This window comes from Leptosomus discolor, chromosome 3 (genome assembly GCF_034619465.1).
Source record: "Leptosomus discolor isolate bLepDis1 chromosome 3, bLepDis1.hap2, whole genome shotgun sequence".
Lineage (NCBI taxonomy): Eukaryota > Metazoa > Chordata > Aves > Leptosomiformes > Leptosomidae > Leptosomus > Leptosomus discolor.
In genome coordinates, this window is record NC_141393.1 from 61,160,855 (window position 1) to 61,179,629 (window position 18,775).

General features: G+C 41.4%; 2 protein-coding genes across 4 annotated transcripts in view; both read left to right on the forward strand.

The window, feature by feature from the left end:
• The window catches only part of DNAJC6 (DnaJ heat shock protein family (Hsp40) member C6), a 39,703-nt gene extending 34,851 nt beyond the window's left edge, over positions 1 to 4,852 (forward strand). For all 3 annotated transcript variants that reach the window (XM_086462596.1, XM_086462594.1, XM_086462595.1), the window contains 4 exons: positions 988 to 1,248; positions 1,616 to 1,761; positions 3,705 to 3,881; positions 4,751 to 4,852. In XM_086462596.1, coding sequence (XP_086318722.1) covers positions 988 to 1,248; positions 1,616 to 1,761; positions 3,705 to 3,881; positions 4,751 to 4,852 — 686 coding nt within the window. The remainder of the gene's footprint in view (positions 1 to 987; positions 1,249 to 1,615; positions 1,762 to 3,704; positions 3,882 to 4,750) is intronic.
• Positions 4,853 to 8,871: 4,019 nt separating this feature from the next.
• On the forward strand, positions 8,872 to 14,743 carry LEPROT (leptin receptor overlapping transcript). Its single transcript, XM_009948704.2, has 4 exons — positions 8,872 to 8,917; positions 9,162 to 9,237; positions 10,030 to 10,216; positions 11,449 to 14,743. Exons 1-4 carry the CDS (start codon positions 8,902 to 8,904, stop codon positions 11,563 to 11,565), a joined length of 396 nt encoding a protein of 131 aa, XP_009947006.1. The 5' UTR covers positions 8,872 to 8,901; the 3' UTR covers positions 11,566 to 14,743.
• Positions 14,744 to 18,775: the final 4,032 nt, after the last annotated feature.

Below are 18,775 nucleotides of genomic sequence, written 5' to 3' on the forward strand. Positions count from 1 at the left end.
TGGACCCATTTTCACTTGCACCTGGCTACAAAGGACTGTTTGCTTGACAGCTTAGACAAGCATTTTCTCCTTGTTTTATCTCAGAAAATGATCAGCAAACCCTCCAGTCCACTGTAAAAAAGGCACTTCTGACAAATTATTTAAGTTTTCCTTAAAACCTAGCATGTCAGCTTCTCTGACTCTGGTAAATAGATTTTTCTTCCCTTTGTCAGTGCCCTCAGCTCTTTGCAAGCCACTGTGGTTTTATCTGATGTTTATTTTCTCCTTTGCGTCAGTAACAGCATGGTTCTGGAATTAGGTTTCCCAGTTCCCTCTGCTGGATCACTAGCTGCTCTGCAGGAGCAAAATAAAAAGCATGCCAAGACCCATGTCACAGCCATTGAGGTGCTTTTAAAACGTGTATTCTGTAGCAAAGTTATGGAGTTTAAAAACAAATTACTTGGCATCCACAGGATATTTAACCACATTTTTGTTGTTCATTATTAAGTCAAAAGCACTTCATCCAGTTTCCATTACATGTTTCAGAGCTCAAAGTTGAGCATGGGTGTTAGTCTCAAATAATAAAACATTAACACTGTGTACCTCCTGTCACAAAGCCAGAAGAGCATCCCCTAAAGTAATAAGGTGCTGAAACACACAACTCTGGGATTGCATTACATCAGCGCAGTGTAAGGAGATTTCAACCTATGTCAACCTGGTGTTGCCACCATAATGCACAGCAGCTGTCGTTCCCAGTTAGCTGCATGTAGCATCCCCAGCGAGCTGCTACTCCAATTCCTGTGCAATCCTCAAAGGCAGGTGCTGTCTTTTAAGCAGCTTACAGAGCAGTGGCAGGAAAAGTTGAAAGGCTTTGCTTGATGGTGCAAAAATAAGTTTGTGGCAGAGCTGAAAACTGCAGCCAGCTGCCCGGGGGATTTCCCTTTTCAGAAGGCAAGTCAGTATCCTGTTTGCTAATGCCACTGTCACTTCTTTCCCCGTCCTCTGCAGGTGGCCCTTCGTTTGCCAGTAAACCGACCACGCCGACAGGCATGGGGGGAGGATTCCCCCCCTCGCCACAGAAACCCCCTCCCCAGCCCATGGGTGGCAGCGGTTGGCAGCAAGGAGCTGGCTATGGCTGGCAGCAGGCACAACCCAAAGCCCAGCCAAGCATGCCTCATGCCTCTCCCCAGAACAAGCCCAATTACAATGTGAGTTTCTCAGCAATGCCAGGAGCACAAAACGAACGTGGGAAAGGACCAGCTACTGTTGGTAAGCTTTTTGGAGTTCAACAGCCAAAAGGTTGGCTCCTTCTAACATTGCTTCAATGCTCAAACACCTTAACAGGTTGGGGTCTAAGCGAGCAAGTCATGCTGATCATTTGATGATCTATAAAATTCAACACTAGTTGTCCTATCCTAGACTCTAAAGCGTGCTAATACTCAGGAAATCCTGTATTCCAAATGGGTTTCAATAATAGTAATTCAAAAGTATCATTAGCCGGTACCCCTTTGGTGAGAACCTGCACATGCACTGGGAGATTGTAATAGTGATAAATGTGGGCGGTGGCTTGGGTAGAAAAGCAGTGTTAAATAAACCTGTATTGTGATAACAACTTCAAATATTTTTTGTTTTCAAGATGCAAAACCAAAAGTGTCTGCAGATTTCGAAGATCTACTATCTGGTCAAGGTTTTAATGCCCACAAGGACAAGAAGGGCCCCAAAACAATAGCTGAGATGAGAAAAGAAGAAATGGCTAAGGAGATGGACCCTGAAAAACTGAAAGTAAGCAATAGCCTAGTTCATGCTCTTACAGTCATTGAATGTGTCTTTCATTCTCGTCATGCTGGAAGCTGCTTGAAATGTTGCCCCTGAAAGGTGGAGGGGGCAGTGAGCCACCAGCCATCCTGCATGTGAGGCAGCTGAGATCTTTCAGAGTATTTAGTGCCAGAAGCCACCCCCTTGTTTTAGCACTTACTTCATTGTGCAGCCTGAAGGACTGCTGGATCCCAAGGACCATGTGCTATCTCTCATGCTTGCTTTCTGTAAAGTAGGTGTGTGAACTTGATAGCATCATAAACTGCTGTTCTTCCCATCCGCGTGCCAGACAGAAATGAGCTAGTGTCACCAGAAAGACAAAGTCATAAACTGCAGGTATTTGGGAATATCTGGAAGAATCTCCACTATCTCATCAGAATGACATATGTGACGTAAAAAAACTGGTAAGTTTGTAAAAACTATGAAATACCTTCTTACAAAAAAAACAGGCAAAGCAGCAGTGACCATCTCTGCTAGTCCTGCCAAACACTGGTTTTGGTGAAATGAGGGATGTTCTCTCCATGATGAGATTGCCTTGGGGCAGAAAGTGAGAACTTCCTGCTCTTTGTTCATACATTAAATTCTCATGTCTTCTGGAGATGGGAACAGCCTTTGGAATAGATTTAAAAATCCAAGGTTACATTTCTGTCTCATGCTAGTCTGTGGCAAACAGTGGCTTGCTCAGCATTACCGTCAGGGCTGCTGGTCTTCCACATCACTCCAGCCCTGATTAGCAGGCACAGCTAATTGAACTAATCCTCTGGCTCATTAATCTTGCCGGCTTTGGAATTCTCTCATCTCTCCTCAATAAGTTGCCAAAGTACAGCTCTACTACGAAAGGAAGGGAATTCAGTCTGTCCTGCTCTACATTTGAAATATGAAACCATGAATTGTAATTACAGAAGGATAAAGAACTGAGAGGAAGAGACCAAGCAAAAACCAAGCAAACTTCTAGAAAACAGAACAAGTGAATTTTTTTAAAACTTTTTTTTTTTTACCTTGTGGAAAGGTTTTAACCTTTGGAAAGCGTGTGCCAGTAACCTTGCTGAACACGAATGTCAGCCACTTGTAACCCCACCAGACAGCTGTCAGGCCAGTGGGCAGCAGTGTTCCCAATTCATAAGCTATACCAGTCTATTGATACATGCGGTACCACTTAATGTGTGCAACATTTTCCCCACGGCAAGCTGCTGAACCACTGAAGCACCCAGCTGATTCTCCCTTCCCAATAAAATTCCCTTTGCTCTGATGCATTTTATTTCATTGAGTCACTTCAGCCTGGAACTGTTACATCTATTTACGCTTGTTTTTTCCTGTTTACTTCCCTTTCCTCCTCCCTGTCCCCAGCCTAAGATGGCAAACACTAAGGGGGACTACATCATCTAGAAAACTGGACTACCTATTGCTTTATTTGACTGCTGGATTGCAGGTAGTGCATAGGCATGTGGAGAGAATTGAGGCTTCTGCCTTAGAGCCTAAAAAAAATTTGTATTAAAGCCAACCTTCAGCATGAGTCTTTAGAAGACTTAACTCTAGGCATGTGCAAAAGATACATATCCACAGCAGAGTTCTAGTCGAGCTTAATTTAGGTATGGAATTAAGCTGGCTAAAGAGCCACACAGTTAAATATTTAATTTATTTTTTGACTATTCCATGTAATGACTGTTCATAAGTGTTACCAACTTGAAATTTTTAGCAGAGATGTTGCTCAAGGTGTGTCTTGACTTTGAAGCAATAGTAGAAAAATTAAGGACAAAGTAGAGACTGACCAGTATCTTCCAAAGGTTTTCTAAAGCTTGAAAAGAAATGCAAGATGCTCCTTGGAGTCATTGCTATTCAAATGAAGGAACTTTTTCCTACTGGAATATCTAATGTAAGGCATAAATTGAGACTCACATTCTTCTCTCCAGGTCCTGGAATGGATTGAAGGGAAGGAGAGAAATATAAGAGCTCTGCTGTCCACAATGCACACAGTCTTATGGGCAGGGGAGACCAAGTGGAAACCTGTTAGTATGGCAGATCTTGTCACGCCAGAGCAAGTGAAGAAGGTCTACCGGCGGGCAGTGCTTGTCGTTCATCCTGACAAGGTAAGATTCTTTCCTAGTTTCACGTAGAACAGGGACGGTTCCTGAACGCTCAGTTATACTATGTTGAATGTAATTGCTTAATTTGTTGGTGCAAACAGCTTTGTAGAATGTAGTAGCTCAAGATTTTTGCCAGTTTCTGAACTCTAACCGCTCCCAGCCCCAAGACTGTGCTTGGTACATGCTGCTCCAAGCAACAGAGATTCAGATCTTCAGCTTTCGTCACCCTCACTTTGACTCTAAGCCATACTTGGTGGTGAACAACAGTCCAGAATAGCATGTCTGCTAAAGGAGATGAGGGTGTGATAAAGGCGTATGAAAGGACAGGGGTCTTAAAATCAGACTTCTAAAATGGAAGAATCAGGCTATCTGATTATCCAACTCATGGCTTGTGGTGTTGCTGCTTACGCTTGCCAACCAGAGCGCAATGATGCCATCTGGGAAACCCTATGGTGGTGATGAGGCCACCTCCACTTTTAAGGAAATAGAGGCCTTGAGAGTTTCAGGGCAGTGGGCAAGACTTGAGAAGATGTGGGCTGCCCAGAGGCTTGCAGGAATACTGCTTTTATCAAGGAACTGTCAGGTGGCAGCTCTTTCCCTTCAGTGCAGGTAAAATGCCTCTTGCAAAGCCTAAGGTAAATTCTTTTCCCCTTGGGCCTGCAGTGCTTTATCAAACTTCGGGGGTTGTCAGCTCTGAGGAGCTGAAGAGCCAAGAAATTCTTCAGCTGTAAACAAGGTAAGCAGCCCTCAACAGTAGCTTACTCTTGTCAAAGAAAGTGAACAACTGTGTGAGAATCTAGCTGCTCAAATGTCAACTTTTTGTAGTCTGATTTGGTAGGTGTGTGATATTCCTCTTTCTGTTTTTATTCCAGGCTACTGGGCAGCCATATGAACAATATGCAAAGATGATATTTATGGAACTAAACGATGCCTGGTCAGAATTTGAAAACCAAGGACAAAAACCCTTGTATTAGGTACTTTCTCAGTCTCCACTACAGACCTGTGCTAGTGCTTATATAGTCTCTTGTCACAAACGTCACAGATCAACCAAACTCTGGCTGGAAATTCAGAAGATTCAGAAAATGAAGAGCCTAATACTTATCATGAAGAACAGGAGAAAGGTTTCCTTATACTTGTATTAAGAATCCTGAGCTCAGAGGAACTCTAGCCACCTGGCTTGCCATATGAGAGCCATGGGGTTACAGTTTCTTGAAACTTTTGTATTTTTCTTTGGATTCGAGTGGGGCGAGGGAGAACGCATTCTGGGAAAAGGTGGAATTGTTCTATCTCCGACACATAGTAGCGGGTGAGTTTCCCACTTTTTCTGTGATATGTGATATGGCAAGACTTCAGTTGAGTTCAATAACTGGTGGTGAAGCCCAAATGTCGATGTACGTTTTTCCTAGGTTTGGATCAAACTTTATCAAACTTAAGTGCGCAGATGTGGTTTAGGCACACTTTTAACAGTCACCGTTTGCTGCTTAATTGCTCATATAGTATCGTATGCCTGAATAGAGACACAGCTGAATCCTGGGTTAGATCAGTGTGGCAGCTGACTGCTGCTTTACGCATTAATCCTGTACTTCACCTCACAGTCCAGCAGTGAAATGCGCAGACAAAATTCCTCAGCATTATGGAGCAAGTGTCTTTTAAAGCAAGCAACAAGTAATTGATGTTAAACAGCACCTTGTTGGTTTGTCAAACAGCAGTTCTGGAGGAACAGGGAATTGAGGGGAAGGGTGAATCCATTTTTGTAAAAGTGAGGAATAAGCATGTGCTGCATTTCCCATTAAGTTCTCATCAATAGCTTGAAACCATCAAACAAAAGAAATAGCAACAGACTAAAGCTCTGCTGCAAAGTTTTAGAAACTTCCCAGGCTATAGGTAACACTTCCTTTCCTGAGGATTCAGAAGATTTTTTCCAGCCCACTTCTATCACCTCTATGCCTTTATCAGCTCCGGAGCACTTGGCAAAGGCTCTTGGCAGAACGCAACCTGTTGCACTTCACTTTTCAGATCATGGTGTACAAGCTGTCATGTAGACATCTGTGGACCAGGCCTGATTTTTGAGGTAAATACAGTGCAAATTGATTATCTTAAAAGTTTATATTGGACCAAAGCAATAATATCACAAGGAAATAGCTCTGATGCTAAAGCTGAAGCATCTTTCCTAGTTAAAAAGTGAGTTACACTCTTCACCCCAAATTCTGCCATTCTCCTTTTGTAGAACAACTCAAGCTAGAAGTTTAGTTACCAACACGTTGTATCTGTATCTGAGCTTTGTAAGGGCAGGTATCTTCAGAAGTTGGGCAGGAAATAATTTGTATTTACTGCTTAAGGAACAGGTTGTCAACCGATGTGAGTCTTTAAAGCTGGTGGTTTTTAAAGACAATCCACTTGTTTTTGCACTTACAGTTTCAAGTGGCAAAAGTTTTACTGCAAAGACAGTATGTCAAAGTACCTTGCTTTCTGTATAAAAGTCATCCTTTTGTTGTATTGGTCCATTATTTACTACCATTAACTGAAAATGTGAAACCAACACATAGATCTCCTTTTATATAAAAGACCTTAAGATAATAGTAACAAACTGGATGTTATTTATTAATGTTTTGATCCAGTATGTGCTTGTCTTATATAAAGAGATAACTGGAATGTGAATCATGTTCCTGTGATTTGTTGGTTTATTGTTTCTCATTCACATTTGTAGATATTGTGACCTATGCCTATATAATAAAAAGGATCTCATGACTACAACGTATTTTTTTTAATGATGAAAAAACTACATTAGCTTTGTATCGAGTTTGTCATGGCACATAACTCTGGATACTCCTATGTTCACAAAATACAAATCCATCATTAAACTTTATCTACCAAAAGAAACCCTACCCCACTTAAGCTTTGATTACTTCCATCCCTGATGTTTTTATGGATGCATGAAAGTATTAGGACATATGTATATCAAAATAGTGAACTAAAAAAAAAAATTCTTGTCATATCTGGTAGTGACAGAAGTTATCAATGTTCAGGTTTACTGTTTGACTAAATTATTGTAATTTTTGTAAATACAGTATATACTCAATGAAATTGTGACTGGTCTAAAACATTTGTATATACATTAAAAAGATCAAATTAACATATTCAGGTATGTTTTGTGCTTGTGGGGAAAGAAACCCTCTTCCTTCTTGCTTTAAACACAGTTCAGGGTAACTTCTCTGCAACTGTTGGATAAGCAGCAACAAATCCATGTGTGGTAAATGGAAACTTCTTTTGTTTACAGCATCTTATGTGTGTGACTAACACCTCTGTCTGTTGCTCTAGCACAGTTGTGTGGGACCTCTGTGGTACACATAAAGGTAGTCACAAATTACTTGCTCTAGAGGCAAATATTTTTTTTTTTCCCTAGGGCTTATATTTCCTCAAAAGCAAACAAGCTACCTGAAGAAGCCAGCTCTTGTTACTGCAAGCAGACGGTAAGAACAGTGAGGATTTAATGTAGAGAAAATTTGCAATGGGCAAAGATGTAGCCTTTTGTGCTTAAGAGAAAAACCCTTCAACCCAGCTGAAACAGAAGACTGTAACTTGCTTCTGTGTTTTGATTTTTCAGACAAGTCAAGTGCATGTTTGTATATTTATGGTAGGTCCAAAGCCATTTACCTTAGCAGCAGTTATACCAAGATGTAAGCTTGTATTGAAACTCCTAGGGCTTTTGCTTTTGAGGACAGCCAAAGGATCTGTTCTGCTCTTACAACAGTGGGAGGGTACAGTAAAAAGGTCTCTACATCATTTTCTGTCTCAAAATAAGCCCAGAAAGGCTGAGTTCAGTTGCTGCTCATGAACTTTGACGAGACCACAATGTTAAAATCACACATCTACTCCCCTGATACAGGTATTTTCTTTTTACAGTGGTCACTGATGCTGTGCGATAGCACACAGGTTGGCATTCCAGGTGGGTTTCCCAAATGAAGACATTTGGAAACAACTTGTCACTTGCTATTCTCATGCTACTACGCTTGAGAGACCCACAGCCAAACAAGTCCGCAAATGTAGCACCTAACAAATTTTCACTCAAAGCATTTAGCTACTTAAGCCTGCTGTTTTAATTGGGCAGCCTGTTTAGGATCATAGAATCATTAGGTTGGAAAAGACCTCTAAGATCATCAAGTCCAACCGTCAACCTAACACCACCGTGCACACTAAACTATGTCCTGAATTGCCACATCCACACAGTTCTTGAACACTTCCCGGGGTGGTGACTCCACCACTCCCTGGGCAGCCTGTTCCAGTGCTTGATGACTCTGCAAGTGCTAGTAAACAAATTTTTCCTAATGTCTAAACTAAACCTCCCCTGGCGTAACTTGAGGCTCTAAATTATTTAAAATTAGTAATGAAATTGGGAAAAAATCTGTATTGGAGAAGATATGAAACAAGAAGATGAGCTGAGAGACAGAGATGGGAGATACCTAACAAAAACCTCCCTAGGGGGGCGGGGGGTGTATCCAGAGGGCTGAGCAAAATCTCACTCAAAAGGGCTGTTGTTAGCTCAAAAATGGCATCTCAAAAAAATCTAGAGCTTGAAAAATACTGCTCTAAGAAAAGATGTGCCCTTCTCAGTGCAGATTAGCAGATGGGTGGATGATGTAGTTCATGAGAAGGCACTGTATGAGACAAGCAGATGCCTGGGCCTCTTTTTTTTGGGTGAAAACAGGGGTTTTCAGAACTTGCCTGCAAAATGGTAATGAGTGATGGGCGGGGGCTTTCTAACGCCGTATTTATGCGTTTAAATCGTGCTCGCGCACACATGTATACATGTATTTACACACATATACACCCTATATAAAAATATACACGTATGTCTGTGCGTCTATCCGCCCCAAGGCCTGACCGGAGGCAGCGCCGCACTTCACAGGTGACGCTGGCCCTTTAAGGCGGCCGCTCACGTTGTGCAGGAGGGGGCGGGGTAAGTGCCCGGTAGGCGGAAGTCGCTCGTCGCCACCTCAGCTCGGCCTCCCTCAGAGCCCTGAACATGGCGGGCGTGAAAGGTACCGAGAGCTGCCCGGTCCCACCGCGGGCGGGCAGCGGCTCGGAGCTCCCGTTCAGCAGCTCCGAGCCGCTGCCTGCCCGCGGGGCGGGGGGCCGGGGCCGTCACCCTGTGAGGGAGCGGAGCGATCGTGTGGGCGCTTGCACTTCCTCAGCGGGCGTCGCGGGGAGGGATAACCCATAACCGGGGATGGGGGGGATAAGGAGGGAGTCTCCCGCCTCACCGCCTGCCTTGTGCCGTTGCAGCTCTCGTAGCGCTGTCCTTCAGCGGAGCCATCGGGCTGACGTTCCTCATGCTGGGCTGCGCCCTGGAGTACTACGGGTGAGCGGGCCGGCTTCCCTTCCAAAACTTCCCTCTTCTCTCTAGCTGTTAATTGAGGTGTTAATCTCCTTTAATTGAGCTCTTTGGCTCTAGTGGTCCTCCAAAGAGCCGCCTGCTTTCTGGCTTTTGACGTGCGGTCGTTTGTTGTGGTTGAATACCACCTCCTTAGCCAGGACTTGCGTTTCCATTAAAAAAAAAGTGACTGAAACTAATCTACTTTCTCAGGAAAAGCGGTGTCATCTTGCTAAGCAGTCAGTTTTAACCTTGCACAGTTCTTTCCCTTGCTTCCCTGTTTCTTTAAACAACCCTCCTTGCCACAGGGCTCCAGTTGGGATGTCTGCTATGCTTAAAAATCCAGGTGAAGCTGATGGGAGTGTGCACACAGAGATGAGAGCACAAGGGTGTGCCTTGTTTCTACTCCAGGCTCCCTCTAATTTGGGAAAGCTCTTGGTTCCCGTCCTGCCTGTGTACGTTTCCAGCTCCCTGTGTAGTGACTGTGGGGTTTGGTGGGGTGAGTCGAATCACCATGCCGATTCAAATGTAAAACCAGTTAACTGCTTGGTCCTGTGAGAGCGTGGACCCTGTTCTACACGAGGCCGTGCTGGGTGCTTGTGCAGGGAAAACGAGGTGGGGTTGCCTCTTTGGGTGAAAGCTTGTACTTAAATCACGTAATACGGATTTCAAACCCAAAAGTAGGATTACAGCTATTGCATTTTTTTCTAAGCAGAAGATACATTTTATTGAAGCATCCATCTAAACTGATTATGTATTTCCTTTTTCCCCCCTCCCCAGTGTATACTGGCCTCTGTTTGTCTTAATATTTTACTTCATCTGCCCCATTCCCCACTTCATTGCAAAAAGAGTAAGTGATGACAGTGATGCAGCCAGCAGTGCCTGCAGGGAGTTGGCATATTTCTTCACAACGGGAATTGTTGTTTCTGCCTTTGGATTTCCTATAATCCTTGCCCGGGTTGAAGCGGTAAGTTCTGCTTGCTCGTTTTTATTGTAGGGCATCGGTTACTGAGTGTAGTCTTTAAATGCGCTGCTGCTGTTCATAAACCCTGTCTTTAATTTCATCGTTGTAATGTTTCTGATTAAAATAATCACTCTGCTGAAATTTTGTTTGTCAATGCTGCTTTTTGACCTGAACAAAGGACTTGCATGACTGAAAAGTTTTTAGCTGGGTTCTTTCCCTGATTTGTTTTGGTCCAATACAAGATATTATCGCCTTCTACATCTCATGCCTCTCTGTCTCGTCAACTTTTGCATCGCTTCTTGCGCCACCTTCCTTATTTTTATCTCGGAATGTCTATATTCTCCATTTAGGATGCTGAAAATTTGGTGACTGGAGTGTATTATCAGTTAAAAGATAAAAGGCCAAACTTCTAGAGCTGCCCTTCTGGTTTTCAAAGCACTTCCCAAAGTCATGCTTTGTCCCCTCAAAGTCTGAGGAAGTTCTGCTAACTTCTTTTCTCTTTGCTTTCTGAACTGCTCTTCAGTGGTGAGATTTTTGTTGCATTGGTTTGCAAAGCAAAGACCTCTTTCGTCCTGTCTCCCAAACTAGCCAGTGACGTTTTTGTGTTGCGTTGTTTCTCCCCTTTCAGTCTTTCAGTTTTGCTTAAAACTTGTGTGCTTATTTCTAGTTTATTTATAATACACAATTTCCCTGACGATGCATTTTTGGTTTTAAGTTGGGGATCTGACGGTAGGCAGACCCAGAAGTAACCACGAGGGGGAACTCTAATTCATAGCTGTGTCTTTTAAGAGCGCTTGTTGCTTGTTTGAGTCAACTTAGCCGGGCAGATCGTTAAAGAAAGCTTTAAAAGCATGTACTGTTTTCCATGCTTCTTACTGGCATTTATTTGAAAGGCTATCTTCTGTTTTGTTGCATAGCGATTAAAGGAGAGCACTAGTTTCACCAGATTTTTTTCTATGACTTTAGGTATGTTTTAGTGACTTGTATGGCAAGGTGATTATTTTGTTCTAAACCATAGTGTAATTAGCCTGTTTGTTGAAGTCTTGTATTAAAGATACGAGTGGTTGCTAATTGAATGGTCACATAAATTGAACTATTTATTGTTTGTCTTTTTTTCTTTATGCTTTTAGCACCTGTCTGTAGTATTTCGTTTACTTTATCTAATGCGTATAAATAACTGACCTCGACCTGTCTTTTAAGAACTGCTTTGATTGTTTCATTTCCTTGCATTTCAGATCAAATGGGGAGCCTGTGGTCTGGTGCTGGCTGGCAATGCAGTCATTTTCCTTACTATTTTAGGCTTTTTTCTTGTGTTTGGTAGAGGAGATGACTTTAGCTGGGAACAGTGGTAGGACACCGCTCTGATACTGGTAATATTTTGCAGCATGTATCACCATATGTATACTCTGTGTGTGTATATGTGCCTATATTATAACACGTGTGTGTGTGCACGCTGAGATGTCTGTATGTGCCTATGCATGTAGCATTACATTGTCAGATCATAACGTGCTTTTTTAAGACTCCTTTCAGCCAAAGGGCAAAGGCTCTTGTGACAGCTGTCTTGACGTATTTGGTAAACGCTGGAATCGCCAGCAAATTGCAAATTTGTCCCCGAGTAAGTTTACAAAACACAAGCTGTTTTACTCATTTTTTCACTATATGTGCATTAACTTTCGTTCTAATCACAGTAGTATCGTCGATACATGTGACATTGGTCAGCGTGCCTGTTGGCTGGTTTTAACCATGTAATCAAACCAGGCCAATACAAAGTGTTGTTCAACTTGGCCAGTCTGTCTTATTTGATGAGGGATGTATGAGTGCTTGCCTTGCACTTCAGTAATTGTAATGTTAGTGGTTTTTCTTGGTAACGTAAAACCAGATGTAGGTTATGCCAACTCTTTTGCTACCTAATGAAATAAAAAGAAAACAACCCTGGTTGAAAATCCTTCCTTCCACTTATGGTGTTCATTTAAAAAATAATTCCCCTCCGAAGATACTCAGGCATTGTCCCTGCTCAACAACTGTGGACATATTTTGGGAATAACATGTTTTAATGCCTCTCTTAATGCTTAGAGATGACATTACTCCTCTTCTGAAGGTTCACAAAAGAAGGAACTACGCTCAGGACACTTACAATCTCAATGTAGCGTACAGCTCGTTGTTCTTATGTGTGAAATGCCTGAATGGCAAAGAAGTGAGTGTTCTGTGGGGTAGGACTTCTTATCCCTTCTGTTCTCATTGCTTTTAAAACATACTTATTCAGCTACTATTTTTTTGTCTGTAAGAAGAGATTGTTATAGTAAAACACTATATTTTTAAATAGCATTATCCTAGTAAACATTAACATAAGCACACTTATAAAAGTTAATTTTATTACTGTTTTGACTTGCTGAATCCTGCAAATTGTAGAGATATGTAGTTTTGTAAAAACGCATTCTGATACAACCCTAACTCTGGAAGAGATTTCAGTAATTTGCAGAGTGGTAAAGGAAAAGACACCTTACTTTATTCTTTCATACCAAAATGGACAAGAGATTTCGGCCCTGTGGAGTAAGAAGCTGAACTCCTGCATCGGGTATGTTTCACTATTGCAAGTTCTTTAGATTGCAAATGCATGTTTGATAGTTGTGTTAGTCCACAGCTGAGTGCTGTCACCCTATATAGCTGTGAGGGATGCTGTGTCTGGAGGTGATAGAATCCGCCCTCCAAGATGTGGCAGCTTCACCAACGCGGTGCTTTTTGGCCCCTCAGTTGTACAGAACTACTGCTGCTGCCCTCCAAATCTCTCTCAATACTCGTGTACTGCAAAATGGTGTCCCGTGGATTGCTGTGCTGAGCAAAGGTTCACAGGTTAATGAATGTTACGTGAGCACTCTGATGCTGGGTGCAGAACTCATTCTGTGGTCCAAGCAGTGTAATATCACTTAAGTAGGAATGGAATATTGGGTTTCAGGGAGGTTAATTACGTGTTTTAAATTTAAACTTCAGATGTGTGTAAGGTGAACAGCTCAGTGCTGAGGAGTGCTGAGTAGCTGTATTTCATACTGAAGTGCATCTGGGCTGTCATTCTTGTAAAAGAAGAATTAATGTTAAAGGACAGTTTTTTCTGGATGTTAATGCTTCATCAAAGACATGGCGGGAATATACTTGTAAAGGTGCTGTGCATAAGCAAGTTCTCTTACAGCGTCATCTTCCTGACTTCAGGTGAAATCTGTTGGACCCTACTGTAAAATGCCACTGGGGAAATTATTTGCTCTGATTATGAGTCAAGTTGTTTAGAGTTTCCACGTATAAGTCCTGCTTTGATGTTTTTAAGAAACTGCTTTTTTTCCTATACGATAACAGTTTTCATTCAAATTAGTGAAGTAAAACAGCAACAATAATGCACAATTGAAGTGCCTGATCCTGTAAATGCTTAGTGTTATTGCTAACAGTTCCGTTTAACTCCTGTTAAAATACTTGTGTGCTTACAGGGTTAGATTCTTGGGTATTTTTACTCCTTGGAATTTGTGTACTGAAGGCTGCAAGTCTACAAAACTACTCAGTTACTGATGAAATTTTGCTTTCAAGGCAAGTGGTGTGAAAACCAGCTGAGATTAATTTTTCTTTAAATTAGGAAATTGTAATTTGTAGAATCTGTTGTAGATCTGTTAGTGAACAGTGTGCTGTGGCAGACTGGGATACAGCAGTAAACATGTGACAATCTAAAATGAAAAGGAGGATTAGAAAGTGCAGTCTTGAAGAGAGGTTGCTTCTTTGACAAATTATTCTCTTGTACTGTATTTCCTTTGATACTGCTGTGGTTGGTGGATGCCTCATGAAATTACAGGTAAATGCTGACTGGAGAATGTCAATGCTTTTTTTTTTTCTTCCTTTGAAGCAGCTACATGCACTAATCCTTAATGTGAACTTCATGCAGTTTTCACCATGGACTTTTATTTTAAAATGTTTAACTTTAAAAATTGTGTTTAACAGAGTTTAAATTGTGGAAATCTTCCTTGACCTCTTTAAATTTGCTTGAATGAGTCTTTGCTATCAAATGGGGTAAAAAAGATAGTTTTCAATGCTTTTTTTTTTATCAAGAGCTTCACTCATTTACACAAACCTGGTGCTTCGATGGCCAGTACTGGGCATACTGTCACTATCTACCAGTAGCGATTTACTGTGGTTTCTCTGAAATTGTTTTCTTATATGGAAGTGAATACTATGTATCCAAAGTGCCTTAATTTCGATACTATGCTGATTTTTGTGAATGCATATACATGGCAATATCACTCTGTTTCATAATCACCTGAAAATCTGTTACTGCGTTTTATAAAGCTTCCTTGTCAACTAATCATGTTTTCTGTAATTTGAGGTGCAGTGCAGCTTTTGTAACTTTTGTAAACACTATTTTTATTTTCTGTGATTGCCAGGTTCTTGAGATGATGAAGTATTAAAACATGGAAATTAAAACATCTTCTGCTTTTCTTTTCGAATTATCTAATAACTGACTGTCTGAATTGTCTAATAAACATGCCTGATGCTTAAGTATTTGTCTGTCTTAAATTTCGAGAGTTGACAACAGACTGGTGGGAGAGGAAAGATAAGAGAAAATATACCCAGTGGTGCTTTCATAATGGTGTAAGTGGTGTCATGAACAAATTTCAGAAGCTGTGATCTAATTGCAATACGTGGAATTACTGTAAAGGCTTGCATTAGAATGGATTGTAGAGGACATATTCAAATATGCAGGTAAATGATCATCAGTTATCTCTTGCGTACATGGTAAATCTGTAAGCTTTTTAAAGGCGTTCAAAAAAGATGGTGTGTAGGGTAGGACTTGACCTCTTCCTCTTTCCTTGCTTCAGAAGGGTCTGGAGTAAGACCCGTCTGCTCTGTCAGCACTGATAGGCAGGGATGCAGAGGGCATCAAAGCTCTCTTTCTTTTCGAGGTCAGTACTCCTGTAGTTAAGTTGGTGAATATATTGAAGTGGGTGATTTGGATCCCACCAGTGCTTGTGAAAATGAAACCTGCTCAGTTATTTTAATCAATTTGTGAACGCACCCACCATTGGGAGAAGGCAGCTGTAGTGTCTGTGTTCTGAATAGCTGATGCTTTCTGTTTACTGCAATGATGGAGCAACTGAGCTTTGGAGAAGGTGAGTATATTTGCACTTTGGATCAGTTAGCTGCTGGCTTTGTCTTGTTTTGCAAAATGCATGTTTGGGATTGCTGTTGTGTACTGCCTAACCCTACTCATGCTTTGCATATTGAGTAACTTCAGACTCTAGGCTTGGTTCCTGAGCTCCCTTATTCAACCTGGTTCTGGATTTGCTAGTATTATCTGTACGGTATGACTTTTATTTCCTATCCCTCCCACCCTTGTTCTTGCGGCTGCTTGGTTTTGTAGTTGACAGAGCTCTTCCCTGTCAACATGTAGTTAGCTGGAGGGAAAAAAGTAAAATATGCATACAAGGTCAGGAGCAGGGGTTACTGGTCAGTGTCTTGCATGGGTTTTGTAGTCTCTTCAGTCCTTTAAGAAAGCTGGTAACCTTCCTAACTAGTTATGACCTTGGATAACTTTCAAAACAAACTTTAAACAGACTTTAATCCCATAAAATGAATGTAAGCTTGTTAATACCTGGGAGTTGACCAAACAAACTTGTCCTAGAGAGCCACATGTAGATTTTTATTGTTAAACGGAACATTATGTAAAGCTCTAAAATGATCTCTATAACCCTGATCTCAACTGTTAACACAGCATGACTTTTAAGATACTACATCATTTACTCTGCAGGGATTGTTTCTGATCTGTGATAATGGATGAAAAGACTATTTCATTAAGCTGGATGCACACAAGGTACTAATGACTAATTGATTTAAGTGGCCCCTGCAAACACATGACCGGTATGTGCTAGAGGGCTTTCAAGGGAAGTGTCTCTTGATCAAATATGTAAGGAAGCATTGACTGGTGAATTACAATTAAATTCTAAAGATCAGCTGGACACTCGTAAAGAAATGTTTTCTCCAATGGTCTGTTCCTATATTTAGCTTGGTTTATTGTTTTGCTTTTGGTCTTCATGTTGAGTTTTATTTCAGCTGTGTTCTCTGGGTTATTTTCAAAAATTGGTTACAGTTGTTCGTGCTCCGTGACTAGCACTGGAGGCACTTCACTTACTGTCTTGGAATTACTGCTTCTCGTAGACTAGTCCTAGTTTTTAACAAATATTCTGGGTACTACTTCTTTCTAATGGCTCATTTTAAATGGACTGGTTGATTGTTCCCTGCTTCCTCTCCCATGAGGGTGATCATGCCTTGTCTGCATGTGCAGATGGCTTTCTTCCTGCTAGCCCTCAACACTTGGAGGTCCTTATGGCCATCTGAGAGGCAGATACTACTAGGGAGAGGACAGGAATTACAGAAACATACTTCCCCCCCCCAAAGTCTTAGGGGATAGGAGGAAGATTGTTTTTAAAGTGAGTCTAAACCTATGGCTTTGTTTATTAAAGTAATTTATGTATAATGAACATAATTGTGTAAAATTGCATGTAATAGCCTTGCTTTGGAGCCTTTGCGTATAGGGAATACTTGTTCCTCTGAAACATGCTTATAACATCGCTGTCTAGTGAAAAAAAGAATTTCAGGTATGGAGTTCCAGCAGTTGTCCCAGGTGTTGTGATCTGAAACCCTGATATTTTCTTTTAGCTGTTTGCTTGCTAGCAGCTGAACGGGCATTCAGTGGTGGAAGTTGCCTGTGATGTACTATATTTTTAATTGCATGTTTTCCCAGGGAATGCTTGTAAAATTAACTGCTTGCTTTTGTGGAGTTTAAAAAAAAACAAACCACATGCACACAAACCCCAAAATCATATTCAAGTCCAAGTTGTATATAGTTCATTCAAAACCCTTAAGTGGAGCAAAGCGTGCTGAGGCTCAAACAGAGCTGGAGGCAAAAAGGGATGTGGATGTCGCCTGGTAGGCCCAGGAGGTCAGCTGAGGCTATCAATGTTTCTGATTTTTCATTTTGTCACCTGCCGTGAGTTTTATTTGCCAGTAATCTGGCTGAGATACTTTCATTTTCTTGGTCAATATGAATAAAGGACAGATGCTGTTTGGATGTTTTTGTTTGCTTGAGAATGTGGGGAGAAGTTAAAATGGTATTTATCATGCTTTACAAAGCATATGTGTGGAATAAGAGGATTGATAGTGACATTTATATTTTGTTGTGACTGTTTGATCTGGGCTTGTGATTTTGTTACTCATTTAATTCCTGCCTAAGACTGGTATTTCACAATATAATAGGAGCCTTTGTTACCAGTTTTCCCTCTTTCCTTTTTTTTTTTTTTTTTTTTTAAAAAAAAAAAAGCCTTTACACATCACAGAAACAAAAGCTGCAATAGTTGTAACTTACTGGCTACTGATCAAGTTCTCCCTTTTAGAAGTTGGTGGGAACGGGCTGTTGGGGTCATTGGGGTGGCGAAGGAGGGATGAGAGAGGCCTAATCCCATCAGATGCTGAAGCCTTTCGTGTCCTAGAGCGATCTAGGAGCGTGCTTGTGAGTCACTTCTATGCAACAGGCTGCCCATCTTGTCTGAGTGTCTGTTACTTCTGGCTGCGCTACAGAGGATATGGGGTAGCTGTTGGCTACAAAAATCCGTATGCCTGTATTTCAACAGAGGGCACTTTGCTCTGGGAGAGGATTTAACAGCTTGTCCTTGTTACTAGAAACACGGCTCAGTGTCACCCTGCACAGCCAATCTTTCTTTGGTAATCTGTTTTGGGTTTTTTTGGTTTTTGTTTTTGTGTTTGTTTTTTTTTTGGATGAAATAAATGCTAATGATTGCAATGAGACATTAGGAAGTTTTAAACAGCTCCATGCTGATAAAACAACTTCTCATATTGTAAGCCTTGAAAGAGAACTCTGCTCTTAGTTTAATTTTAAAATATGAAGAAATGTGGAATATTTCTCATATGCATACAAAGTAAATTTTACCTTTTGAATCAGATAATACAGAATACACCTTAGGCAGTCCAGCACTGGACTATCTCTTGTGATAGAAGAGAATAGAAGAGAAGCTGTCTCTTCTATTCATTCCTTCAAAGAAGATGGCATTCTTAATAAATATCTTGCTGTTTAAAATCTACAGTGGCAAATACTTTAGTCTACAAGGATCTTTTAATGGCTAGACAGATCCTCATTAGAAACAATTTCAAAACGCACAATCTTTCTAGTAGTCTCATGAACAATGTGTAAAGTTAGTTAGGATTCGGCAAATATCCTCAGTTAGGATCCAGATTATTCAAATCCCTTTAGGCACCTCGAGATTGATGCAGATGCCTCTTTCTTCCTCTCCTCTTTTACAGTGGTTGTACCCCATCATTAGTCTGTGCTCTCCATCTTTCCTTAGTCCTTTTCCCCCAGGGTCCAGCCCTGCAAGGAAAGTGCAGAAGGTCCCAGCTCCAAAGAGTTGTTGAGCAGCAGCTCTGTCCTGATTCCAGCCCTCATCCTAACTCTTGGGGTTGCTTAGAAGATCCTCAGATCCCCTACCTAACCCTAGCCTACCATAGGGCCTAGGGGGT